Source organism: Balaenoptera ricei, chromosome 6 (genome assembly GCF_028023285.1).
Source record: "Balaenoptera ricei isolate mBalRic1 chromosome 6, mBalRic1.hap2, whole genome shotgun sequence".
NCBI classification, from domain to species: domain Eukaryota; kingdom Metazoa; phylum Chordata; class Mammalia; order Artiodactyla; family Balaenopteridae; genus Balaenoptera; species Balaenoptera ricei.
The window spans coordinates 122,959,073-122,986,878 of NC_082644.1; the positions used below are offsets into that span (position 1 = coordinate 122,959,073).

At 52.3% G+C, this 27,806-nt stretch overlaps 1 protein-coding gene across 6 annotated transcripts in view; it reads left to right on the top strand.

Moving 5' to 3' along the window:
* The window catches only part of EHMT1 (euchromatic histone lysine methyltransferase 1), a 152,797-nt gene that overhangs the window by 118,404 nt on the left and 6,587 nt on the right, over window positions 1-27,806 (top strand). For all 6 annotated transcript variants that reach the window (XM_059926158.1, XM_059926162.1, XM_059926163.1 and 3 more), the window contains 10 exons: window positions 5,316-5,438; window positions 10,885-10,986; window positions 12,550-12,654; window positions 18,060-18,214; window positions 18,996-19,163; window positions 19,277-19,421; window positions 19,773-19,850; window positions 20,816-20,931; window positions 22,049-22,135; window positions 22,572-22,650. In XM_059926158.1, the coding sequence (XP_059782141.1) occupies window positions 5,316-5,438; window positions 10,885-10,986; window positions 12,550-12,654; window positions 18,060-18,214; window positions 18,996-19,163; window positions 19,277-19,421; window positions 19,773-19,850; window positions 20,816-20,931; window positions 22,049-22,135; window positions 22,572-22,650 (1,158 nt within the window). The remainder of the gene's footprint in view (window positions 1-5,315; window positions 5,439-10,884; window positions 10,987-12,549; window positions 12,655-18,059; window positions 18,215-18,995; window positions 19,164-19,276; window positions 19,422-19,772; window positions 19,851-20,815; window positions 20,932-22,048; window positions 22,136-22,571; window positions 22,651-27,806) is intronic.

Below are 27,806 nucleotides of genomic sequence, written 5' to 3' on the forward strand. Positions count from 1 at the left end.
AGACAGCCTGGCCTGGGTCCCGAGAGCCGGGCAGCCCAGCGGTGCCGGAGGCTCCCAGGCCCACCCGCCCTGGCTCTGCCCAGTGCCCTCAGCGCCTCCGCTGCCTCTCCTGCCAGTCACGCCGCCTCTGGAAATGGCGCACTGCCTTTCAGTGTTTGACTTGTTGTTCTAGTTCGTTTGGGTTTTTAGTGTCACCGGACTTCCTGGTGTGGGAGGGTTTAGCTCAGGCGTGCACACATGCCTCCGCCTACCCCCCGCCCTGCGCCAAGAGCTTGCGTTCCGTGGTCGTGTAAATGTGTCCTGGACCGATCCCCCCACCAATCCACCCCGAGCAGACAGACTGGCCCTGTGTCATCTGGGAAGCACATTGCCCACCCTGGGACTGCCGCTGCTCTGGGACATCCCTCCCCTGGCCCGTGTTGGGGCCCCTGTTTCCCGGAGGCCACCTTTAAGCCAGGTGTTTATCTCTGGACCCTTCAGGAAATTTCCTTTCACCCGTGGGTCTGGAGTTTCCCCACAGCCCAGGTTCAGGTCTGGGAGATTTTCTGTCTGGGCTCCAGGTCCCTCCACAAGTGCCTGTGTTTACCTGTTGCACCTTCTGGACTCACGCTTTGTCCAGCTTTTCTGAGCGGTGCTCTCGGCCTGACCCTCAGCTCCTCTCGGGGTCTCGCCTGTGCTGCCACGTTTTTCTGTAGCCTCTGGGTCTTCCCACAGTGTTTGGAAGCTTTATACCGGTCTGTTCATTCTGGTCTTTCTTATTTCAGGTTTCCCTCAAATGCCTGGTGGATCCTGTTTGTTTGTAAAGGAAGGGACTGAAGTGCCGGTGGTGGGCTCTTGGCTGGGGCCCGTCAGCTGGAGGTTTTCGTGTCGGGTGGGCTTCGGGATGGCTCTGTGTCTGGAGAGGACCGTCCTCTGGGCATCTCTGTTGGGGCCCTGGGCGGACACCCCCCTCCCCCAGGTCTCTTGTCTAGTCACGGCTGCTCTGTGTCACCATCGGCCTGGAGTGTCTGCTTCTTCCTCTTCTCACCTGTGCTATGTGCACAGACTAAGATGTGATTGTGTGAAGTGTGGAGCCTGCTTTTGCACTGGTGTTGTACAGTGGGGTTACCTGTTGGTTTAGATTTCTAACACCCGAGACCCATTTGTCAGACCCCTCCCAACTTTGGCTCACGCCAGAGGCTCCGTTTGGACAGATCTCTTTAAATAGCATGTAGCCAGCTTCTAAAAAGCTCTGTCTGACAGCCTTGGTATTTTAATAGGAATCTTCAGTCTACTTATGCTTACTGTAATTTCTGACATTTAAAATTTATTTCTAATTTCTTATATTGTAGTTTTGATTCTCAGCCTCTTAAAACAAATATTTCTTTTTTTTTTTTTTTTTTCCTCTCCTTTGCTGCCTTCTTTTGGGTTGACTTTTGTTTTGTCTCATTTCCTTTCTCTTTATTTGCTTGGAAGTTATAGTCTTTGCTTTCTTGCCTCCAGAGGTCACTCTGTGATTCTAACAAGTGGCTGTTACTTGCTCAGTCTTGAGACAGAGGGAGGAGGAGGAGGGGGAGAAAGGACGAGGAAGGAGGAGGAGGGAGGAGGAGGAAGGAGAGGAGGAGGAGGGAGAAGAAGGAGAGGAGGAGGGAAGAGAAGGAGAGGAGGAGGAGGGAGAGGAGGAGGAGGGAGAGGAAGGAGGAGGAGGAAGGAAGAGGAGGAGGGAGAGGAGGAGGAGGAGGGAGAAGAAGGAGAGGAGGAGGAGGAAGGAGAGGAGGAGGAGGAGGAGGGAGAGGAAGGAGGAGGAGGAGGAGGGGGAGAAAGGATGAGGAAGGAGGAGGAGGGAGGAGGAGGAGGAGGGGGAGAAAGGATGAGGAAGGAGGAGGAGGGAGAGAAAGGATGAGGAAGGAGGAGGAGGGGGAGAAAGGATGAGGAAGGAGGAGGAGGGAGGAGGAGGAGGAGGGGGAGAAAGGATGAGGAAGGAGGAGGAGGGAGAGAAAGGATGAGGAAGGAGGAGGAGGAGGGGGAGAAAGGATGAGGAAGGAGGAGGAGGGAGGAGGAGGAGGAGGGAGAGGAGGAGGGAGAGGAAGGAGGAGGAGGAAGGAGGAGGAGGAGGGAGAGGAAGGAGGAGGAGGGAGAAGAGGCAGAGGGAGAGGAAGGAGGGAGGAGGAAGGAGAGGAAGGAGGAGGAAGGAGAGGAAGAAGAGGAGGAGGAAGGAGGAGGAGGAAGAAGAAGAGGAGGAGGGGGGAACAATTGATGGTCTTCTGACTTTATTCTTCCTTTGGAAAAGGTAGTTTCACACTCCTTTGAAAGAATCTATTCCCCCCACCCCCAACTTTTTTTTTTTTTAACATAAAAACGTGTGTGAGATACATACAGAAAAATCATTGAAACGTAAACGTCTTGGTTAATGAATGGTTCTAACGGGACCCGGCCTGATCTGCTTGCCCCGCAGAAGCACCATGTGTCCCTCCCCCGTGGCAGCTCTCCTAGCCTGTGTTGTGACGATCAGGTGTGTGTGTTTCTGTGCGCTCACCGCCCCACAGAGATCCTCAACCCCATGGCTCAGCTCTGTCCACTTCTAAACCTCACACAGTGTGAATTCTTTGTCTGCCTCTTTCATTCAAAGAGCAAAAGCCTGAGTCATTCACTGATCCGCTGCCCCATTTCCTGCTTCTCCCCACTGGCCGTGATAGTGGAAGACTGTCCGGGTCAAAGAACGCAGGAGCTCTGTGCTCTGTTTTGCAGCTTCTTGTGAGTTGTAAACTATTGCAGAATAAAATGTTATGTATTTTGGAAAAAAACCAATGCTTTATACATCAGCGATCTTTATGACTCTACTGTCTGCCCGGAGCCTGGAGGTGTGACCGTCTGACACCACTTCAGATTAGATTGTCAGCCTGGTGGTTAATTTGGTGACCCAGGCTGCAGACTCCCCGACTTGGGGGCTGTGCTCTTGTGTCCTTTTCTCCCCTAGAATCCATCCGACGTGGGACAGATTTCCTCTGCTTTGCCCCGAATCCGAGGGTATTGTTTCTTGGAGGCGCAGCTTTGGTGGGTGCCCACCTCACGTGCCCTCCTGCGGCTGGGCTCTGGCCCTGGCCCCAGGCAGCAGGCACCCTTGCTCACGCTCGGGGTCAGTGGAGGAGCACCTGTGAGGAGTGGTTTGGGTATTTCCCAGCCTGTTTAATTTTCATGCCGAGGTCTCACTGGAAACAGCTCTATCCAGGCAACTGCAGCACAGTGGCCCTGCCGCAGGTGGACACTTAATTTAAATAACAACATTAAACGAAACCCCAGCAGGACGCATTCTGGGGCGCTCGGGTGGACGTCCGGTGTGCGGGGGCACGAGGTCAGGGGCAGCTGTTCTGGTCGCCGCCCCTGACACCCTCCGGTACCCTTGGCCAGGCCCAGCCTTTGGCCGGCACCGGGCACACCCATGGTTGGAGTGACGTGCCGCGCTGCTCTCCGGGCCCGGGCCTGGATGTGTCCCCATTTGTGGTCACTGCTTTGAGTTCTCCCACCTGGGCCTCCGTCTGCTCCCCGGCTCTGTCCCGTCCTGTCCCTCTGTGTTAGTGTTTGCTTGCGTCTGGGGTCCATCTCGCCTGCTTTGCTTTTACCTGCTCTGCGGGCCGTGAGCCCAGGAGGCATCTTCTAATAGGAAAATATGCGTTTTCTAGCAGTCATGGGCCCAGAAGGGAGGGACAGAGCGACAACCGCTGCCCTGCCCCCCAGGAGCCCAGGACGTGCCGTGGGCTGTGCTCGCCCCGCACCTCCCGGGCCCTCTGTCCCCTCTGGGTGGAGGCCCTCCTCCCGCCTCCTTCCGTGTCTCAGATCTCTCCGCGTTATCTCCTGGCCACCCTGCCTCTTCTGGTGATGATCACTGGCCTTTGGGCTGACTTCCCTGGTGTGGTCCTGGGTTGCCCACGTGTCCCTGTGCAGGGCCTCTGTGCTGGCGGGCGGGGCCGTCATTGGCCGGCGCGGGTTTCACACGAGCACACGGAGCAGCCGTCCTCACACTACCTGGGTGTCGGGTGGGGGGCCTGGCCCTCGGACCCCGACCCTCTGCACCGTGCGGCCCGTGGCTCTGCTCTTGGTCATCCGCCCGTCCGGGCCTCTCAGACGTGGGCCCAGTCGGGGGCTGCCCGGCCTGTGGGCCCCTCCCTCCGGGCCGTCCCCTGGGCAGGCTTGCGGCCCGGGCTCTCGCACCCCTGGGTATTCAGGGTGGTTTTGGGGTGGGGGGGGGTCTTGCCAAGTGTGTGCACGCAGTTACAGGCGGCGCCTGGCCTTTCACCGGCAGAGGACACATCCTGGCCTGTGCAGCCTGGCAGAGCGTGGCCGACCCCACGCTGGCCGCGTTAGCGCTACTCAGACCCCCACCCCGCACCTTTATCGCGTGTGCTTTTCCAAGTTTCGTTGTTAAAGTTAGCTGCTTTAACTGGATTCCAGCTGGAATCCTGGCTCTACCTCACCCTCAGGTTGGGCCGTCTGACCTGTGTCCCCCACTCGTCTCCTACCTGGACGCCCCTGCTCTCTGACGTTAGCTCTGCTCCGTGGGAACAGCCGAGTCTCCTTCACCGTCCCTGACCACCTCAGTTCCCCTGGCTTTCCATGTGTACCATTCTAGGTCTATTTTTAAATTTCTTACTAAACTGGGTTATTTTTGTTTTTTAATTGCTAGTAGTAAAAACAATACTACTTTCAGCCTTATAAGTATTAGCTCTTTTAAAATGTTCAACTGCCAAACACTTGCTTTGCTGTTAGTGGAAAACCCACTTTAAGGTTGGGCGTTTTCAGTTTCAAACAGACGATTTACCCAAGTATACCTGCTGGCTCATTGGTTTTCAAGTACACACTCCATTGGAAAATACACCCTGGAAATGAGTTTTTGTTCAGTTTATTTTGGCAAGTGTTTAGAACAGCCGGAGACAGAGGCCTCTGAGGCCCCTGAGCTAGGGCCCCACGGTCACTGCAGGCTGGGCTACCGCCTGCCTCCTGGCCCTGCCTTGCTGAGTCCCCGTCAGCACCCCTTCTTTGCCTGCTCTGGGGTCTCACCTTCTTTCTTATTTCTAAAGGTGCTGTCACTAATGTTACTGTAAGCATTTTTACCCAATTAGCTTAGAAATGAAATGCTCTTCTTGAACTAAAGGTTTGATAGTTACAGAATAATCATGTCTCTGAATTCTGCTTTGGGTGATTCAGGCTTAGTCGATAGAAAGACGTAATGTAGCCCCTGAGACCCCTCCATTTCCAAGTGCTGAGCCTGGGAAACGTTTCCTCACTGGGTGTGGCTGTGGTGACAGCTCTCACACCTGAGCTGTCCCTCTTTTCACCAGGCGGGCGCCAACATCGACACCTGCTCAGAGGACCAGAGGACCCCACTGATGGAGGCGGCAGAAAACAACCACTTAGACGCGGTGAAGTACCTCATCAAGGCCGGGGCCCTCGTGGATCCGAAGGTACTCACTGCTCAGAAGCACACCCCTGTTTCATGTAGAAGCTCCTCGTAAAGAGGAACAGGGCCGGTTCCTTGCTGGAACGTCTTCAGCAACTGGTAGCCACCAGGCATCCACCGGGTTGTCTGGAAGTAGGTAGTTCACCTTACTTGGTTACTGGTTTATTTGTGGAAGATACTAGTGAGCACTGGATCCACTATGCCTGACGGTAGTCAAGCATCTGATAAGGAGTTTGTGTGCAGAGGTGTTCAGCTTCCTTCTTTGGATAGGCACACCTTCTCTCTTCTGTCTTCTATTCGGAGCAGTTAGGCAAGAAAGAGAAATAGAAGGCATCCAAATTGGGAAGGGGGAAGAAAAATGATCTCTGTTCACAGATGACATGATCTTATATGTAAAAAATCATAAAGAATCCACACAAAAAATTGTTAGTACTAATAAATACATTAGGAAAGTTGTGAGATACCAAATCAGTACAGAAATATCAGTTGTATTTCTATACACTTGTGATGAACTATCCGAAAAGGAAATTAAGAAAACAATTCCATTTACAATAGCATTGAGAAGAATAAAATACTTAGGAATAAACTTAACCAAGGAAGCGAAAGATTTGTACACTAAAAAATGCTGGAAGAAATTAAAGAAGACACAGATAAATGGAAATTATCTGGTGTTCATGGATTGGAAGAAGACAGTACATTCCTCCCTCAGTATCTGCGGGGGATTGATTCCAGGACCCCTGCAGATACCAACCCGCCGATGCTCGAGTCCCTTAATAGTACAGTCAGCCCTCCATATCCGTGGGTTCTGCATCCGTGGATACTGAGTCCCGAGTGTATTGTTAAAATGTTGTTGCTACCAAGAACGATCTACAGATTCAGTGCAATCCCTATCAGAATCCCAATGCCTTTTTTTACAGCTTATAGAAAAACCTGTCCTAAAATTCATAGGGAACCTTGAGGGACGCTGAACAACCAAAACAATCTTGCAAAAGAACAAAGCTGGAGGCCTCACACTTCCTGACTTCAAAACTTATGACAGAGCTACAGTAATCAAAACCATGTGGTACCGGCCTAGAGACAGACATATAGAACAGTGAATAGAGTGCCCAGAAATAAACCCTCGCAGATACGATCAAGTGATTACTGTTAAGGGGGCCCAGAGCATCCAGTGGCAGGAGAGAGCGTCTTCACAAGTGCTGGGAAAACTGGACTTCCACATGCAGAAGGATGAGGTTACAGTGTATCCAGAAATTAACTCAAAGGGGATCAAAGACCTAAACTTAAGAGCTAAAATCGTAAAACTCTTGGAAGAAAACAGGAAAATCTGTATGACATTGGATTTGGCAATGATTTCTTGGGTATGACACCAAAAGCACAGACAATAAAAGGAAAAACTAGATAACTTAAACTTCATCAAAATTAATAAACTTTTGTCCAACAAAGGACACTATTCAAGAGAGTGAAGAGGCAACCCACAGAAGGGGAAGATATTCATAAATTCTGTATCTGACAGGGCTTTACTATCCAGAATATATTGACAAGTCCTACCACTCAATAACAAACTCCAGCCCAGCTCAAAAATGGGCAGAGTGTGAGTAGACATTTCTCCAGAGAAGATACTTGAATGGCCAGTTAGCACATGAAAAGATGTTCAACATCATTAGTCATTAGGGAAATGCAATCAAAACCATGGTGAGACCCTTAGGACAACTATTATCTAAAAATCAGAAAATAAGTGCTAGCAAAGATGTGGAGAAATTGGAATTCTCATATATTGCTGGTGGAAATGTAACATGATGCAGTTAACTGTGGAAAGCAGTTTGGTGGCTCCTCAAACAGTTAAACGTAGAATTACTATATGATCCAGCAATTCCAATCCAGGGTATGTACCCAAAGAAACAGGAAGCAAGGACACGGACAGTTATGTACACACCTTGTTCACAGCATTGTTTACAGTAACTAAAAGGTGGAAGCAACCCAGTGTCCATTGACGGGCGATGGATAAGCCAGATGTGGTCCATCCATACGATGGAGTGTTATTCAGCCTTACCTCAAAAAGGAAGGAAATTCTGACAAAGGCTGCAACACGGGTGAACTTGAGAACATTATGCTGAGTGAAAGAAGCCAGACACAGAAGGACGAATATTGTATGATTCCACTTATGTGCGGAACCTGGGACAGGCAGATTTAGAGACTGAAAGTAGATTGGAGGTTACCCGGGGTGAGGGGGGGATACTGTTGCTGAGTGGTGACGGAGCTTCTGCCTGGGCTGATGGACAGGCTTTGAGAATAGAGTATGGTGATGGTACAGCTCTGTGAAAGCAATTCATGTTGCCACTGAATCACTCTAAAATGGTTAAAAGGGCAAGTTTTATGTCATATACACACACACACGCAATAACAATAAAAATGCTAAATGTTACAGTCCTTCAAATTAATACACATTTTTTCCAGCAAAAAAATGATCGTTCTGTTCATACTAATTTATCAACTCCTTTTTCCCATCAAATTAAGTTCTCACTCTTTTTTCTATGTCATTAAATATTCTATAACATTATTTCAAGTGGCTGTGTTGTATTTCATGATATAATTTGTATCTTTTTTTAGATTTGCTGATTGTTTAATATTTATGTTATTTTCAGTTTTTATTGTACACAATGCTTCAACAGACATTTCATAGCTAAATCTTGGCACGTTTGATTTCTTTAAGACAGATTTCTGGGTGTGTGTGTGGAATTGCTAGATCAGAATATATAATCGTTTTTAAGGCTTTTGCTCCCTCTCTCTGAATTGCATCCGGGAGCGTCTGAGCACTCGTTTCCCTGTACTCTTACCAGTGCCGATCATTACGGTTAAAAAAAAATTAACAATTTGATATGCAAAAATGATTATTTACTTGTTTTTTTACTATTTTAATTTGCTTCTCTCAAAGTGAACTTTTTTTGTATATAGTTATTTACATTTGTTGTGAATATTTTTTCAAGCTGGTATTTAGTCCTTTGCTTTTGGTGGTTTTTGAGATCTGGAAACCTTTAGTTTTTCTATGACTATCTATAGATAACTGTTATTAATCCTCTCCGTTAGGATGGGTGGGTGAGTTCTGCCCAGTTCTCGGCCAGGGGACGATTTCCCAGCCTCGTCACAGGAGCCAGCGCCCAAGCAAAGCACCACTGAAGAGGCAAGAGGTCAGTGTTCAGGGCTTTACAGAAGCAGCTGGAGCCTGCAGGACAAGTGATTGGAGGAGGTCTGGAGTAGAGAGTTCACCGGTGAGCTTGTTAGCAGCACTCTGGGTGCTGTAGAAGAAAGGGTCCTTGAAATCCAAGACCAATCAGAGAAACCATTCTGTCTGAAAAGCAGACTAGGACAACATTGAGCTGTCTGATGTGTAATTGGAGTCCCAGAAAGGAGAGAAAACCCAGTGGAAAAAAATTTATTGAAGGAAAAATGGTCATAAATTTCCCACATTTGGTGAAAAATAACCTACAGATTCAAGAAACTCAGCAAACCCCAAGCTGGATAAATACTAAGGCTGCCACACCTAAATACATCATGTTAAACTGCTGAAAACCTTAACACAGCCCCAGAAAAACAACACAATACGTGTAAGCGAACATTACGAAAATTTGCCAACTTTGCATTTGAAACGACGGAGGCCAGGAGACAATGGAGTGATATTCTTATTGTGCTAAAAGGGAAGAAAAAAAACTCAAAAAAATTGTCAGCCCAGAATGCTACAGCCAGTAAAAGCGTCCTTCAGAAAGCACTTGTGAAATAAAACATTTTCAGGTACACAAAAGCTGATAGGACTTACCAGCAGGTTTACACTAAAGCTTGTGGGAGGAAAATCCTGTTCTTGGGGATAATGAAAATACTAGAAATGGTAAATACTTGTTTTCTTTAAATTTCTTAAAGGACAAAGGCTGCTTAAAGCAAGAAGAATATTATAAGATGGAGTTTACACTAACTTGGAAGTAAGACAGGACAGCGGGAGCACAGGGGGAGCCAGTGGTGGATGTGAGCAGGGTCCTCGGGTTTTAGTTCTTTCCTGGGAGGGAATAAGTACTGACCTAAGTGGATGGGAAAGTTGAAGGTTGTGATCCCTACAGAACATTAAGGAAATAATTTCAAAGGAGTATAGCTTTAAGGAAAACTTTTTAAAAAGCTAGTAGAAAAAGTAAAACGGAATGTTAAAAAATACTTGTGTAACTAAAAAGCAGGAAAAGAGGAATAGAAACAGATAGGACAAATAGGAAGGTGGTCATCTAACCCTAAAACCATGTCGTAATTATATCCAGTGTCAGAGGACAAGCCCTCCAGCCAAGGGCAGATGTTGGTCTGAGCCAGTGAGCAGGCGAGAACCAGCTCTGCTTCCCTGGAGAACACACGCTAACACACGGACCAGGCTTGGGTGAGCAGGGTCAGGGCACACGTCAGGCACGTGGCAAACAGAAGAATCAAACACAAAAGGCAAAATTACAGAACTTTTGGAGGTTAAGAGGGAAGATTAGCTTTGTGATTCCAGCGTCGGGAAAGATTTCTTCAACAAGACAAAAGTACAAAAATGATTGATAAAGTCAAATGCATTAGAATTCAGAATTTCTGATCAACAAAAGATGTCACAAGGTACAACATGAAGGGCAGCTACAACCGGGAGAGGGTTTTACAGCCAGAGGGCATCAGGGTCTCCTACAGATGAAAGAAAGTAACTGGAAGCAATAGGTGAGGAAGGTGACCAGGCAGTTCCCTGGAGAGGAGATGTGTGACCGGGATATGCTGGGAAGGCGCCTGCCTTTCCAGCACCTGAGACACCCCATTCCCTGGCCGTAGAATCCCGTGAAGTCCACAGCTGAGCCCACCTGGGGGAGTAGCACACGTGTGTCGTTGGGGGGGGGGTCTCGGTGTTGGGGGACCCCGTGGGCAACTCTTGCACGAGGAATCCAGGAAACGTATTGCAGTGTTTGGTGAATATTGGTGAAAAACAACGAGTCTTCCTCGACCAAATGCACAAACTGGGCTAGTTTTACATCAGTTGACATAAGTGAACTAGTGCTATGTGTTCTCTACAAAGTGAAATCTCCAAACCATAACGTTGAACTAAATACGAATTGCAGACAGGTATATGATATGTTATTTATAGACAATTTAAAAACATAAAACCGTCATTTATGGATACATGCACATGTAGCAAAAGTATCAAGAGTGGTGTCAGCATAATAGCCGTTGCATTCAGACTGGTGATCTGGAAGGAGCCTTTTTGTTGAGATGGTTCAGTTAACGTGGCACCCTTAGTGTCCTTGAAAAGATGGAGCTAAAAGCCATCTAGGAGGTGTGCCCGGCGGCCAGCGGACGCAACCTGGAGGTGGTCAGGCGCCGTGACGAGTGTCAGGCTGCACGGCGAGCTTGCCCCATCACGCTGTGATTCTCGGGACCTAAATGCATTTGTGTTGCAGGACGCAGAGGGCTCCACCTGTCTGCACCTGGCTGCCAAGAAAGGCCACTATGATGTGGTTCAGTATCTGCTTTCCAACGGGCAAATGGATGTCAACTGTCAGGTAAACCACCTCGTCCACTCGTGACAGCACCTGACGGGCTGGCCAGAGGCGTGGTCCTCCTCCGTGATAATCCTGGCCCCTTCCACCCTCCGAGGCACCCCACCCCCCACCCCTGCCAGGTCCTGGAAGGCCTGGCCCCATCCTCCGCCCCCGTCCACCTCCCTCCTGGCCCGCCCACTGGCCGCTCGCCAAGCTCTGTGCCGCTGCCCAGCTGGAGGCTTGTCCTGAGGTGTCCGCCTGGGCTTCCCTGGTCTCCTTGTGGCCTGTGTTCAGATGCTGGTACACAGCAGGGTCTCTGGCCTCCTGTGTGCCGTGCCGCCCCCGTGGCACCTCACCGTCCCCCCCCAGCACTGACCACTGTCGCACATTCCACCTCCTCCCCTGTGTGTTTTCTTCTTGTGCACCTGCTGTCAGGACCCCGGGGTGGTGTTCGTGTGACCTGCAGTGCCTGGTTACAGAGCAGGTCCTGTGCGTGTCTGCTGAGCGAGTGAGTGGCTGGGGAGAGCCAATGAGGGTGGGGCCTTCTAACTCACCAGGGGCCCCTCCTGTTCTCTGAGACCCCGTTCCGCTCCCCGGGACCCCCGCCTCATGACTTGAAGCTCTGGGATGACCATCTCCCATCACGGCGCCCCGCCCCCCCATCTTCTGGCCCAGCCATTGCCGCTAACCCAGCTCCCGTGCCCACCACCCTGACTGTGAGACCCTCCCAGACGGACCAGAAATGCAGCTCCCTGCAGTGTGGTTTGTCCAACCTCTGTTCTAGTGGGGTCCACGGGCCCCCTTCCCCTGTGTTGGTTTTTTATCTCCCACTCGGTCGGGTTTTGTGAGTTTCTCCCCCGAAGCTGGGCTGTGTTGCCCCTGCCGTGTCCCCAGTGCCCATGGTAGGCCTGCAGGGACCATCTCGCTTTAGTCATGGAGGCCGTGTGCATCCACCAAGAAAATGTGGCGACTGGAAAGTGGCGAATGTTGTGCTAGAGTGTTTGCAGAGTAGGAACTGGCACCATAATACTCGTTTCTTAAGAGTCGCCTCCGGGCTGGAGCGGCAGACAGCCAGCTCATGACAGCCATGGTCCAGCCTGCAGGGGGCTCAGCCCCGGTGAGCTGCTGCTCCAGCCCTTAGAGAAGGGGCTGGGACTTTTCATGGCCTCCATTCATCTCTGGGCCTGATGTCCATCCGTCTGTCTGTCTGTAGTTCTTGGCTGTTGCTCCTGCTTCGTGCGTGGAGTCTGTCCTGGGACCAGAAGGGTGGGCAGGCGCGTCCCGGTCAGTGCTTCCCGCCAGCCGGGCACAGACTCTGCAGCTGGGTCTGCTCCGCGGCCTTCTGGCCTTTTTCTTAGGTGACGCTGTCACGTGCGCACAGGTGTGTCGAGTTGCCCGGTGGGCCCAGCCTGCTCGCTGAGATCCCCAGGCAGCGCTCTGAGCCTCAGTTTCCTCCAACAAAATGGGGACTCAGGCTGGCTCCCGCCCCCCGGGACCTCCTTGCAGGTCCCAAGTGATGAGGTGCCTCACGCCTTGTGTCTCTAGGAGCTGTGATGGATGTTTGTTTCTTTCTTTTGAAATTAGGATGATGGCGGCTGGACGCCCATGATTTGGGCCACTGAGTATAAGCACGTGGACCTTGTGAAACTGCTGCTGTCCAAGGGGTCTGACATCAACATCCGGGACAACGTGAGTCTCCCCCCGGGGAGGCGGACCCTGGAGGACTGGGGACGGGTGTGTCGGGTGGCAGTGTCCTGGCGCCTGCCTGTGGCTCTGACCTCTTCCCATTGAGTCGCCAGCCATGTGTTGACCCAGTGCGGTTTCCAGTGGTTATTCTGTGTGTCAGCCAGCTGCTGGATGTGAACCGAGGGACACAGGTCCCTGAGACCTGCCCCTCGGGCAGAGCTGCATTTTTAGAGGTTTTTAGAGACACTGACTCCCATGTCTGTGGTGGCGTCCGAGACCACAGGGCCCACCCCACACCTGGGCCAAGGTCGGGGGACTCGCCAGTCCCTCTGGGAACAGCCCTCTGCTGCGTATCAGTGGGGCTGTTTGGCCACAGGCAGCACTACGCACATCTGATGAACTCAAAGCGGTATTTCTCAGGCGGGCTTCAGGGACCCACAGAACCGGTCGGGTGGTAGGGCTGACAGAGTTGGGGGGCTGCTCTGGCACAAGCCCCTGTGCTGCTTCCCAGGCAGAGGGACAGGGCTCCTGGGACACAGACAGGGTGTGGCCTGCGGAGCTGTGTCCACCTTTACAGAGTTACCCAAGCCATAAGTAGGAAGTCTAGCCACACACTCATTAAACTGATAATGGAATAAGGCAGGAAGGTGTGCCCACCCCTTAGTTCGGAGCCCTTAGTGGACTGTTTGAAGAAAGGATGGGAGCAGTGGCTGGTCGGTCCTCCTGGCTGCTCCGCGTGAGGACCCTCCCACTCCCAGAAAACAGGAGCAGCGGCTCCCAGCCGAGGGCCGGGCACGGCTGGTTGGGGACATCTTTGCCAACTCCACAGAGCTGGGCCCTGGGACATGAGAGCAGCTGAGGGCCGGGAAACCCTGGGGGCTTCAGGTGAGGGTGGCGCGGAGGGAGGCGACAAGGTCCGGGGAAGCTACAGCACACGGCAGTCACACTCTGCCTTGTTCCTCGAGAGATGGGCTCGTGGTTTGGAGCAGCCTGGGCCCTGGGTGCTCGGGCGGGAGTGGACCGGCTGGGCCCACGGGCAGCGCACGGACTCGCAGCATCCAGCAGTGTAGGCCCTGGTGGTTCTGAGGGATTGGAAGAACTGATTGAGTCGTGTTTGTTATTTATGTGATGAAACAAGTCACTGTTTTATTTCAACAGCTTCATTGAAGTATGACTGGCGGACTGTGCTAGTTAAAGTGTACAATTAGATAAATTCTAACCTAGCCACCATCACGCAACCAGGACAGTGGATGTCACTTCCTGCTAGGTTTCCTCCTGCGCCTCCTAACGTAACCAGCCCGCCAGCTTCCTGTCGCAGCTGGGCCCCCCTCAGCCTCGCTCCTCGTAGTCCCGTCCGAGTGTGGGTCCCCCTCCCTTTCTGTGGCTGCGAGAGGCCGTCCGCTTGCTTGTCCTGCGCCTGTGGACCGTGGCCGGGCTCCCTGCTCAGGTGCCGCCACTCCTGTGGGTGCAGCCGTTTCCAGGGTAGGAGGGTCTGGTTCCTTCACAGTCTCCCCAGCACTTAATGTAGTCGGTCTCTATCTTCTTTGGTGAAGGATCTGTTCAGGTGTTTTGCTCATTTTTTACTGGATTGTTTATTTTCTTATTCTCTAGTTTGGAGAGTTTTTGTGTATTCTGGATACAAGTCCTTTACCAGATAATGTGTCTCATAAATCCTAACCATTGTCTTTGGAGGAGCACATGTTTCTAATTTTGGTGAAGTCCAGTTTATCAGGTATTTTTTGTATGTATCATGTGAAATCACTGCCAAACCCATGACCGTAGAGACTCTCTGTGTTTTCAATCGCAGTTCCTTAGGTTTAGGTGTTAATGTTCATATGTGGTGGGAGGTAGGGATCAGGCTCTCTCTTCTGCTGTGTGGGCCTCTAGCTGCTCCAGCAGGGTGTTTAGAAAGCAGCCTTTCTCCCTAGATTGGCTTTGCCCTGTGGCTGGACTCAGTCTTCTGGGCCTTGACCTGGGGTCTGTCTTAGTGCTGGGGTTGTGCTCTCTTGATGAACGCAGCTTCAGGACCTGTAAGGAGAACCTTCCAGTATTAGCTTCCATTTCTCCCTCCCCAGCTTTATGCTGTTCCTCTCGTGCATTTTACTAAATAAACATCACAGTACAGTGTTGTTTGTTTAAACAACGGTGACCTTTGGAAAAGGCTATAATAATCCTGGCGTGTCAGCTCCCGTGGTCACCTCTTCCTCAGGTCCGTCCATCCACTGCTGTTTGCTTCTGTGCATCTAATGTCCGTTAGCATTTCCTGCTGTGCTGGGCGGCTTGTGATGGATTCTTTCAGCTTTTTAATGCCTGCGAAGTCCTTATTTTCCTTCACTTTTAAAAAAAAATTAATCTCTTTATTTATTTATTTATTTTTGGCTGCATTGGGTCTTTGTTGCTGCGCACGGGCTTCCTCTAGTTGTGGAGAGCGGGGGCTACTCTTTATTGTGGTGTGTGGGCTTCTCATCGTGGTGGCTTCTCTTGTTGCGGAGCACGGGCTCTAGGCGCATGGGCTTCAGTAGCTGTGGCATGTGGGCTCAGTAGTGTGGCTCACGGGCTCTAGAGCACAGGCTCAGTAGTTGCGGTGCACGGCCTTAGTTGCTCTGCGGTATGTGGGATCTTCCCGGACCAGGGCTCGAACCCGTGTCCCCTGCGTTGGCAGGTGGATTCCCAACCACTTCGCCACCAAGGAAGCCCTTTTCCTTCACTTTTGAAAGATATTTTGCTGGATATAGAATTGTAGCATGACAGTTTTTAATTTCAGTACCTGAAACATTCTTCTTCCCTGAGGTCTCACTCGATGCATTTCTGGTGAGAAAGTCTTGGTGGCATTCTTGTCTTCATTTCTCTGTATGTAACACGTCTTTTTTCTTTCAGGTGCTTTTAAGGTTGTCTCTTTATCACTGGAGTTTAGCAGTTTGATTATGAGGTGGCTGGTGCTGTGTGTGTGCACATGTGCACTTAGGCTTCATGGAGCTCCTTGGGTCTGTGGGTGTGGGGTTTTATCCAGCTGGAAATTTCCCAGTCATTTTTTCCAGTGCTGCTTCTGCCACCACCCCACTTCTCGAGGCCCCAGTTCCACGTGTGCCAGGAGGCTTGAAGTTGTTCCACGGCTCACTGAAGCGCTTTTCATTTTCTAAAATTATTTTTACACTCTGGATTTCTGCTCAGCTGGTTTTATTGCTCTGTGTTCAAGCTCACTAGCCTGTTCCTCCACAGCGTCTGTTATGCTGTTAATTCCATCCAGTGTGCTTTCACGTCAGTTGTCATGGTTTTCAGTTCTGAACATTCTGCTTGGGTCTTCTTGGTATTTTCTGAAATGTGTCTCTCCTGAACACACAGTTATTCCAGCTGCTTTGATGCCCTCGCTTGGTGGTCTGTGTCAGTTCTGGGCTTGATTGGCTGGTTTTGCTCCTCATTCTGGGTCACGTTTCCTGCGTCTTTGCACTCCTGGTCACCTTATGCTGGACACGAGACATTGCGAATTTACCTTGCTGGGAAGTTCTGTGTTCCTGGAACTGTCGTGAGCCTTCCTCTGGGTGCAGCAAAGTGACTTAGGAACGGTCTGGTCATTTTGGGTTTCACTCTCTAGGCTTGTCGGGTCTCGGCCCGAGGCTGCTCTTCCCTCCTGGGTGGGGCCCGTGCTGAGCCCTCTGCACCTGGCCTCGGGGTGTGTCCTCCGGGAGCTCCAGGGTTGGAATGCACAGCCCTCCGGAGGCCTCTTTCCCAGCCCCACGGCCTGCTCGGCAGCCCTGCTGCCCTGGCCTGGAGCCCGAGAGGGACGGTGAGCGGGTGGCCCCGGCCCCGTGCTCCTCTCTCGGGGGGACAGCCGTTCACTGCCTGCTGTCCGGTTCTTGAGAACTGGTATTTCACACATTTTGACTGTTCTGTCTTACTCTGGTTCTTTCAGGTGTGGAGGGGGGTAAACCCAGTGTGGTCCCTCTTGCCCCGTCTTTGCTGGAGGCTCCATCAGACGTGTAGGCCTGTCGTAACGTAGCTGGTGGACCTCAGAGAGGCTGGGAGACGGCACAGTCCCCCCGGCAGGAGGGCTTAGGGGCCTGGGAAGTTCTCAGAACCTAATTCTGGTGATAAAGTCACAAATCGTTCTGATGAAGGAAAGAGAAAAGAGGCCCCTCAGGAGACTGCGGTTGCACTCAGGAGCTTGCAGATGTGCAGAAGGTGGAAGCCAGAGGGTAGAGAGCTTCTGAGAGTAATGGCCAGGAGGGGAGGCCAGACAAGCCCCGGCCTTTCAGGACACCCCGGGGCTGACGGCAGGGCCAGCCCTTAGTTTTCTCTGTTGGAAACAGACCGATGATGTCGAGGGTGACAGACACAGACCACTTAGCTCCTGCTTCGCTTCTGTCTTTCCTGAAGTTGGTTGAGCTGGAGGCGTGGGATGTACGCGGGTGTTGGGATGGGGCACTGGGCAGTGCAGGGGGTGCCCCGGCCTCCCAGTCACCCAGACGTGCTGCGCCCCTTGGTGTTGTGGGCTGCGCCCCGGGGCCCAGGCTGCGCTTTGGTCCTGGTGGTTCCCAAGGGCTCGACTGTGTGAGCCAAGCACGCGCCCTGCCTGCAGAGCAGAAAGAACAGGCAGCAGCCCCATCTCTGAGGCTAACTCAGAGAAAGAGAACCGCTACAGCGTCACTGGTTACGTCCCTGAGGGAGGAAGGGAGACCGGGGGCTGGTGAGCAAGGGAGCGGGGGTGGGGGGGGGTTGGGCGCTGCTCCTTGGGCGGCCGGGCTCCCGGGCTCCCGGGCTGGACAGCCAGCCGGCCGCGTGGGTGGGCGTGGCTCTCCTCGCGCTGTGTCCCCAGTGTGGCAGGTCGAATGTACGGTGGTTCTCGTTTAGACATTTTCTTGTTTTTAGGGTTATTCTTCACTGTTATCTTATGTAAGTTGTTTTTTATTTTCCTTCTCTTTCCACATTTATTTGTTCAGAATTGTAGTCTTATTAAAAAGAAAAATTGTAGTCTCCTAATGAACTTAATGTGAAAGTTTTGTTATCACATATATAATCTATACCTGGTAAATCATATATTTTACATGTGGCACAAATATTTTTGTAATTTTTCTTTGCTTCATTTAAAGTTTTTAGTTTTTTACGAAATAAAATTTTAATTAATCAAATTTGTCATTTTCAAATCTCGTACAAGTATTACTCTATCCTGCAATCATAACTGTGTTCCAAAGTCAATATAATTTAAAAAATAAACTGTCCCTAGATGTTATATTACTTACGTGTCGTGTTTACGGTGGTCTAATTGAGGTTGATGTTTTCTTCTATTTTTAACGTATTCTGTACTGTGATAATGTACTTTTATAACGAAAACAAGACGGAATGGAAAGGAAGCCTCTGTCGGGTGGGCCACGCCGCCCCCTCGGCCTCACACGCTCGTGTCTTCCGTGCAGGAGGAGAACATCTGCCTGCACTGGGCGGCCTTCTCGGGCTGTGTGGACATCGCCGAGATCCTGCTGGCCGCCAGGTGCGACCTCCACGCTGTGAACGTCCACGGAGACTCGCCCCTGCACATCGCCGCCAGGGAGGACCGCTACGCCTGTGTCGTGTGAGTGGCTCCGGGTGCTCTGGGGACTTTCTGCGGCGGGCGAGACTCTTCTGTTCACGCCTGCGGTCATCGTGGCTCTGGGAGGATCGTGGTGAAAATCCCCGAATACCCAGGTCACACGTGGAGAGGAGCCCCGTCCTAACACCTCCGCTCGGGGCCGGAGAAGCGGCACCCACGGGAGGGCTGGAGGGCCAGCTGGGAGCCCCCCCGACCACCACCGGGAGCCCCTCCTGCGTCACTTTTGCCCGTTGCCGTCAGGTCCAGAGCCTTTGCTCTGCTCCTGGCGGTAGCTCAGGGAGGTGTGGCCCCCACTTCTCATCTCACGGGGGCCTGGGACTAGGGGATGCCCCTCCGGTGGGGCCCTCGCCCTCTCAGATTGGGACCTTGGGGGCACAGGGCTCTGGCGCAGCATCTGGCCCTGACTGGGTAAGGCCTCGGATTGCCTGCTGGGCGTTGACCGAGCACATGGCCGGCTGGGCACTGCTGCCCTTTTCATCCTGAGGGTGCCTTTGAATGGAAAAGCCAAGAAAAATCAAATACCATCCCTAGTTATTTACATGCTCTTCCCTTCAAGGAAAAAGAGGACTTTTGACAGTAAACGGGGGAGAAGAGTAATGATGTCGGTCCTTGGTGAGCGGAAGCACCGGCCGGTGGGCTGGTTCATCTGAAAGCGGACGCTGCTTCCTCCTGATTTTTACTGACCGTTGTCATCGTGCGAATCTCACCCTTGTATCTTTTGACTTGAGATCTGAATGTTCTGTGGACTTGCGTTTCCCTCCAGCCTCTTCCTATCCCGGGACTCCGACGTCACACTGAAGAACAAGGAGGGGGAGACGCCCCTGCAGTGCGCCAGCCTCAACTCACAGGTGTGGAGCGCCCTGCAGATGAGCCAGGCGCTGCGCGACGCGGCCCCCGACAGGCCCGCCCTGGTGGAGAAGACAGTGAGCAGGTGAGGCGCGCGAGACCAGGGCCCGCCTCCGGGCAGGGTTGGGGGTCGGAACGGAAGCCTCTCTGGGCTGGGCCAGGGCTCACCGGGAAAGCTGGCGCCCCTTCCTGCGGCAGAGACATCGCTCGGGGCTATGAGCGGATCCCCATCCCGTGTGTCAACGGTGTGGACGGCGAGCCGTGCCCCAGCAACTATAAGTACGTGTCTCAGAACTGTGTGACGTCGCCCATGAGCATCGACAGGAACATCACCCACCTGCAGGTCAGCGCTGGGGGGGGCCCTGCTGTGGGAGGCTGCGTCTGCGGCCCCCAGAGCAGCCTGGGCAGCGGGGAGGGGTGCCCTCAGGGCCGCAGTGGCTCTGCCCCGGCCTCCCCCCTCCTGGCGCTGCGCCCGCCCGGTGTCTGAGCCTCCTCTCCTCCTTTGGGTCCCTCCCCAGCCCCTCCTGCGAGCCCCCGAGGCCTCGTGCCTGAGCGTTCTCTCCACACCCTCCTTCCTGAGGGGCGGCACGCCCCCGGTGTCCTCAAGAGTCAGGACTTTGAGGACTGTCACTGGAGTTGTGAACAGCACTGGGGGGGCGGGGCGGGGCCCCATCTGACGCGCCCCTCCCCCCAGTACTGCGTGTGCATCGACGACTGCTCCTCCAGCAACTGCATGTGCGGCCAGCTGAGCATGCGCTGCTGGTACGACAAGGTGAGCCCGCGGGCGGGCCTGGCTGGGGAGGAGCGACAGAGGCCGGGGCGGGGGCGGGGCCAGGCCGGGTACTGGGGGCGGAGCCCGCGCTCTCTGTGGGCCCTGGGCGTGGCCAGAGGGAACTGACGGGGCGGCAGAGGTGGCCATCCCTGAGTCTGGCCTGGAGGTAGCTAAGAAGCCGAGGAGAGAAGGGCTCCCAAGGCCGGTGTCTGAGACGAGAGCCCTACCTGGCTTTGGTTTGGGGAGTTCAGAGGTCATTGTTGGGGGAGGAGCCAGGGTGTCCTGGGGTGGAGAGGGCACACAGGCCCGGCGTGGAGGCCACTGGCACGGAGTCAACATTACAGCAAAGGGGGTGTCAGGGTGTTGTCCAAACAAGAGGCTCAGGTGTCGTGGGCAGGACTGGCGGGGCTCAGGTCTCCTGGTGTTTCCTGCGAAGCCTGGCCGTGCTGAGAGGGGGCAAGTTCTTAACTCCTCAGAGCAGCCACTGGAGCTGCCAGGGCCTCGGACTCGGCTGCACAGCCTGGGCTCAGCCCAGCTGCTCTGCTGCGTCCCAGGTGTCAGACAGAAAAGCGGTGGCAGGTCCCTCCGGAGCTGGGGGTTTGCAGAGTGGCGGGTAGTGCTGGCAGGTGGTCCAGGCTGGAGGCTGCAGAGCAGGAGTCCAGGGCCTCGCGAGCTGGCGGCCTCAGGGAGGCTGAGAGAGGGTGACGGGGAGGGGGAGGTCGACTGGGGCAGAGAGGCTGGCTGCAGTCAGGGACCAGGGAGGGCTGTCCCAGAGGTTTCCAAAAGCCATGGAGATTCCTGGCCAGAGGCTTCCCGTGGCCTTGGACAAAGCGTGAGCGTGTGGCCTTACCCTGTCCTCCCAGGTGTAGAGTTTGGCCAGAAACCATGCTTTCTGGGGCGGTGTTTTGATTTGAGGAGGCATGTTGGTGTCAGTTATTTAGCCCTCGCTGCGCGTCTGTCCGCAGGACGGCCGGCTCCTGCCCGAGTTCAACATGGCGGAGCCGCCCCTGCTCTTCGAGTGCAACCACGCCTGCTCCTGCTGGAGGACCTGCCGGAACCGCGTCGTGCAAAACGGCCTCAGGTGAGGTGCCACGGGCTGGCGCCAGGGTCTCCGTGGTAAAGTTGGAAAGCAGTCAAGTCCCTTGGGCAGCTCTCTAGTTTCACGTGTGTGTCCACAAACGGGAGCAATGTGTGTTTAGCGTACGTGTGTTTGCACGTGGAGGTGGCTTCCTCGGAGCTCTTGACCTCTGCTGATGTTAGAGGTTGACGTAAAGAGCGGAAGCCTTCCATGTTTCCTACCCGCTCAGACTTGGGTTCAGGTCAGACGGCCCGAAGGCAAGAGGCAGGCTTGCCAAGAGCTGCCTGGTCCAAGCTCACGAGGTCCTGATCTGGTGTGAACGCTCGTGTGGTTCCCTCATGCCCACGTCCTGAGTCTCATGTAAAACGTGTTGCCCCTTGGTACTCGGGCACTTGGTTCACTGACCACCCAGAGCCAGACCCTGGGGTTCTGGTCATGAACCTTCCCTCCGTGAACACGCTCGAGAGTTGGAAAATCAAATGTTATGAGGGAAGATTTGTATCCTATGTAAGTTTAGCTGAACATGAACGTTATGGTATTTTCGGGTCTATTAATATCAGTAACCTTACAGCAATTGTGACCAGCCCATACTTCTGTGTCCTGGCGTGTGGTAGAAAGTCCTTGGGGGTGAGGACAGACACGCCACTGGACACACAAATGGCTGGCGGGATGCCCTAGCTCTCGGGGCCTGGGAGGGGCCCCGCAGCTGCCCCCCGGGGCCAGCTCAGCCCTGTGGTTGGCACGCTGCCCGAGCTCACCTGCATTGCAGCCTGGGGCCAGCGGGCCTGCTAATAACCCCTTTGGTCCTCATCACATGCTGGAGATGAGGACACTGAGGCACAGGGAGGGCCGGGGGCCGTGTTGCACGCGCTGACCCTCAGGCCGGTTTCTGAGGTTCCCCTGCCTCCTGAGGATGTGAAAGACGCTGTGAGTGGCGCCTTGGTGCAGGGAGGGGGGTTGGGGGTGGGTTAACTCTAGGAGTCACTGCTGCATTGCATACGAAGTTCTAACGCATCTCCAGACATGAAAATTGTATTTTCTGTGTTGTTTACTCCTGTCACTCGTGTGGTAACATGAGTGTGGTGGAACGTGGCTGTGAGTGGCTGATCCTATTTTCCAGGACGAGGCTGCAGCTCTATCGGACGCAGAACATGGGCTGGGGCGTGCGGTCCCTGCAGGACATCCCACTGGGCACCTTTGTTTGCGAGTAAGTGGGGGCCCGGTCGGCCGCGGGCTGCTGCTGTCACAGGGGAGGGTGCAGCCGTCGGGGAGGGACTAGGAGTGCGCACCGGCCAGTGTGGGGCCCCCAGGCTCACCGGGGAGGGGCTGCCTGGGCCAGGCTGTGCATTCACGCTGCGGGCAGCCCCCGCCCACCTCTGCGTTTCTGCCTGAGCTTTCTCGCCAGCTCATAGCTTATTTCAGAAGATCCGTCAGCACTTCGTGATGTGTAAGGGATGATCATTTTGGATCCCTGGTCAGATAGAGGGTTTCTGTGTCATCATTTTCTGGGACCCGGATGAAGTCCCTGTTCAGTCACAGGCAGAATTCTCAGTCATGTGGGCTCCGTCAGGGCCCCTGTGCCCTGCGTCTGGGTCCTGGGTGACATGTGCCTGTCACGTTTTCGTCTGCCTCCGCCCCCGCAGGTATGTCGGGGAGCTCATCTCTGACTCGGAAGCTGACGTGCGTGAGGAAGATTCTTACCTCTTTGACCTTGACAACAAGGTAATGCGTCCTGAGGGGTTGGGCGTAGAGCTGATGGGACTGTGCCGCGTGGAGGGGCCTGCTGGCGGGGCCCGGGCTGGTAAGGAGGCTCGCCCGCCAGACTGGCGCTGGGTCCCCGATCCCAGAGGTCCTGAGCTTTCCCAGCGAGCCTCGCGTGAGAGTGTGGGACCTCGGACACGTCCCTCCAGCCTCTGAGCCCCACCTTCCTTCTCAGCGGGGGTGAGGGCCGCCAAGAGGCTCAGGGGCCGTGTGCACGGGGGCGAGCCTTCGTGTGGAGTGAGGGTCACACTTGTGAACAGGGTGGGTGCGTCTCTCTGTGACCCCGGTGCCCTCCCAGGTGCGGGTAGAAGAGCTGGACCCTGGCTTCGTCCGCTCCGGGCCCTGGTTTCCAGGGCAGTTTCTGAGCCATCGCAGGCTGCCCTCTGCCTTGTCCTGGCTCCCAGGGTTGCTCCTTAATTCATAAATTGCTGACTTCAGAACTTCTGAGAACTCACCGTCGCTGCCAGTGGGAGGGAGTTCAGGTGGAGGCGGGGAAACAAGTACTCTGTCCCCCGCAGCAGCCGCGAGACCCCTGAACAGCCACCTGTAGGTCGGGTGAAGCCAGGCACTCACCTTCCCGCGCCTGCCACTCCTGGCTGTGTCTTCAGGGCGCCCTGCTCATCGCCTGACCCCGCCCTGCCCCTGCAGCCACACCCTAAAGGGTCAGCATCTGTGCGACAGGCGTCTGGAAGAGGAACCTGTGTTCCTGGAGGTTGCAGCCTGGGGCGCGGCTCTAGCCCAGGGCCGTGGGGCCAGGACTTCCCCAGGCACTGCGGCCACCCACCCGGCCTTCGCGTTTGTGTTTGTGTGTGTGTGTGTGTGTGTGTGTGTGTGTGTGTGTGTGTGTGTCGCTGCAGCTGGGCCGGGTTTCCTGCCCACCTGCGTCTGCTGAGCAGTTTGCCTCTTCCTGGTTTGCAGCAGTTCTTTCCGTGTTCTGGATCAGTGCTCTTTCCTGACGTTTGACTTGCAGATATCTTCTCTCTGTGGCTTGTTTACTTCCTGACGATGTCTTTTAATGAACAGAAGTTCTTATTTTTATTATCCTCCAACTTTGCAGTCTTTTTATGTATACAGGTGGGTTTCTGTAATGTCCAAGATAAGTTTTTCTTAAAACCCAGGTCACAAAGATACACATTTATATTATTTCCCAGAAGTTATATTTTGCTTTTTTGCTGAAGGGGGTCAAGCTTTATTTTTCCCCTGTATTGACATCTGTGTGACCGAGCACCGTTTGTTGAAAAGATTGTCCTCTCCCCACCCTCAGCAGTGCAGATTTTGTCATAAATCAGGTGTCCGCGAGAGCTTGGATTGGCCTCTGTCTGCTGACTGCCTTGGGCAGCCTGTTCTGTATTAATTATCCTAGTTTGCCTCCCCTTACCTTGGGGTTCTTGGGAGTGTTTGCTCTTCTGGGTCTCTCGAAGTTTCCGTATAAGTTTTAAAATCAGCTTGACAAGTTCCACAAAACTCCTGTAGGGATTTGATTGCATAGCATTGAACCTGTGAGCCAGATTAGATCATGGCATCGAACATGTAAACCTCATTAGGGATCATAATATTGACCCGTGAACCAGGTTAGGGTCATAGCATTGAACCTGTGAACCCAGTTACGGTCAGAGGATTGACCCGTGAATCAGGTTAGGGTCAGAGCATTGACCTGTGAACCCGGTTAAGGCCACAGCACTGACCTGTGAACCAGGTTAGGGTCAGAGCATTGACCTGTGGACCCAGTTAGGGTCAGAGCTTTGAACCTGTGAATCCATTTAGGGTCAGAGCACTGACCTGTGAACCGGGATAGGGTCAGAGCACTGACCTGTGAATCTGGTTAGGGCCGTAGCGTTGATCTGTGATGGTTCGCTGGGCCCTCCGCTCCTTCCTGTTGGGAGTGGTGACCCAGATAGCCGTGCGGGGCTGTGTGCTGGCCTGTGGGTGGACCTGCTGGTTCTGGCTTTTACGGCCAGGAGTGCACCTGCTGTGGATTTTCAGACTTGACTTCTGTGGATGTGAGTCTTTGTTTCTCTCGGTAAATTCCTGGGGGTGGAATTACTGCCGTCTGGTGAGTGTCCACTTACTGACTTTAGAAGAAACGGCAAACAGTTTCCGGAGGGCTTGTTCCCCCACACGCTCGCCAGCAGGAAAGGGCAGCTCAGACACTAATTCTGATGCCCCGTGATGGCGCGTCTTTTTTTTTTTTTTTAATAATTTTTATTGGAGTATAGTTGCTTTACCATGTTGTGTTTCTGCTGTACAGCAAAGTGAATCAGCTATACGTATACATATATCCCCTTGTTTTTGGATTTCCTTCCCATTTAGGTCACCACAGAGCATTGAGTAGAGCTCCCTGTGCTATGCAGTAGGTTCTCATTAGTTATCTATTTTATACATAGTAGTGTATATATGTCAATCCCAATCTCCCAGTTCATCCCACCCTCCCTTCCCCCCCTTGGGGTCCATATGTTTGTTCTCTACATCTGTGTTTCTATTTCTACTTTGCAAATAAGTTCATCTGTACCATTTTTCTAGATTCCACATATAAGCAGTATTATATGATATTTGTTTTTCTGACTTACTTCACTCTGTATGAGTCTTTAGGTCCATCCACATCTCTGCAAATGACACTTTCGTTCCTTTTTATGGCCGAGTAATATTCCACTGTATGTACCACGTCTTCATTATGTGGCAGCGTCTTTTCACGGCTTAGTGGCTTCCTTACATCATTGTTTGTGGAGAAGTTTTAAAAATTTATTGCGGGTTGTTCCGTCAGGCCGCTTGTCGTAAGAGCTCTTCACGAGCCCTGAATGGTACCCTTTGTCCAGCGTGTGTTGTGAGTATTTCCCTCCTGCCTTTCCTTCCTCTTCACAGAACAGAAAACGTTTTTAATTGTTTAGTGCTTTATGTGTCCTAAGAAATCTTTGCTGCAAGGTTGTGAAGATTTTCTCCTTTCTCTAGAATTTTTATATTTTAGCAAAATTACATTTAGATCTATGATCTGTTTCAAGAACTTTTGTGTATGGTTTGTTTTTTTCACTTCACATATTTTTTTTGGTGAGGTCACTTACGTTCTGTTCTCTTAGCAGATTTCGGCTGTACAAAACAGCGTCATCAACTGTAGTCACCATGTTATACATTTGATTCTCAGACCTTTTTCATTTTATAAATTTACTGTCTTCCTGTTTCCCCCACTCCTCACCCCCTGGCAACCACTATTCTACTCGGTTTCCATGAGAGTTTGCCTTAAAAAAAAAAAAAGTAAGATGCCACATTAAGTGACACCATGCCGTCTTTGTCATTTGCTGGCTTATCTCACTTAGATGATGCCCTCGAGGTTCATCCATATTGTCCCAAATGGCAGGATTTCCTTTTTTTTTTTTTTTTTAAGGCTGAATAGTATTCCACTGTATGTGTATGCCACATTTCTTATCCGTTAATGGACACTTGGTTATTTCCGTATCTTGGCTGTTGTGAGTAATGCTGCAGTGGACGTGGGGGAGCAAACATCTCTTCAAGGTTGTGGTTTTGTTTCCTTCGTAAACATTCTGGAGTGGGATTGCTGGATCGTACGGCAGTTCTATTTTCACCTTCTTGAGGAAGCTCCACACTGTTGTCCATAGTGGCCGCACCAATTTACCTTCCCCCCAGCACCGCACGAGGGCTCCCTTTTCTCCACACCCTCGCCAGCGCTTCTTGTCTTTTTTGATGATGGTCATTCTGACAGGTGTGAGGTGATTAATCATTGTGGTTTTGATGTGCATTTCTCTGATGATTAGTGATGTTGAGCATCTTTTCATGTACCTGTTGGCCATCTGTGTGTCTTCTCTGGAAAGATGATTGTTCAGTTCCTCTGCCCATTTTTTAAATTGGCCTTTTTTTTTTTTTTTTTGCTACTGAGTTGTGTGAGTTCTTTATATATTTTGGATAATAATCCCTTATCAGACACATGGTTTGCAAATATTTTCTCCCATTCGGTAGCTGCCTTTTTTTTTGCCGCACCTCTCGGCTTGCAGGATCTTAGTTCCCCAACCAGGGAGTGAACCTGGGCCTATGGCAGTGAAAGCGCTGAGTCCTAACCCGTGGACCAGGGAACACCTGGTACCTGCTTTTTCATTTTGTTGATGGTTTCCTTTGCTGTGCAGAAGCTTTTTAGTTCAATGTAGTCCACTTGTTTATTTTTGCTTTTGTTGTCTTTACTTTTGGCGTCAAATCCAAAAAATCATTCGAGACCAATATCAAAGGGCTTCCCACCTCTGTTTTCTTCTAGAAATCTTACGGTTTCAGGTCTCACGTTTTGCATTGATTTTTGTTTTTGGTGTAAGATAGGAGTCAAGGTTCCCTTTTGTCCATGTGAATGTAAAGTCTCTACTTGCACCATTGAAAGTAGGTCTGTCTGGACTGTGTTTTGTTCCTTTGATTTATTTGCCAATCCGTAACCTACATCACTCTGTCCTGATCACAGGCACACCTCGGAGACGCTGCGGGTTCAGTTCCAGACCAGCAACATAGTGAATATTACAGTAGAGCGTATTACAGTACACACTTTTTTTTTTTTTTTGGTCTCAGTGCATCTAAAAGTCATGTTTATACTATAGGCTATTAAGTGTGCAATAGCATTGTCTTAAAAAATAATGTAGATACCTTAATCAAAAGATACTTTATTGCTAAAAAATGCTAACCATCATCTGAGCCTTCAGCGGGTCATAGTAGTAATATCAAAGGTCACTGACCACAGATACCGTAACAAATACATTAGTACTGAAAACATTTAAAATACTACGAGAATTACCAGAATGCGACGGAGACAGGAAGTAAGCAGATACTGTTGGAAGAATGGAGCCTGCAGACCCACTGGACGCGGTGTCTGCAAAGTTCAGCAAACCAAGGTGTGCCGGTACGGCCGTGAAACTAAACCCTGAAACCAGGTCGCGTTGTGCTCAGACCCTGTTTCCTCCAAAAGCCGTTTCACCTTTTCTGTGTCTTTTGCGTTTCCCTGTAGATTCTGGAATCAGGGCATCAGTACAGGAAGCCGCGACCGGAGCCCTGCTGGGGTTGCCTCCCGTTTGTTGCTCAGTTTAGGGCGTCGGTGTCTGCACAGCGTTAGGTCTCCTCCTGGTCCCTGGTGTCAC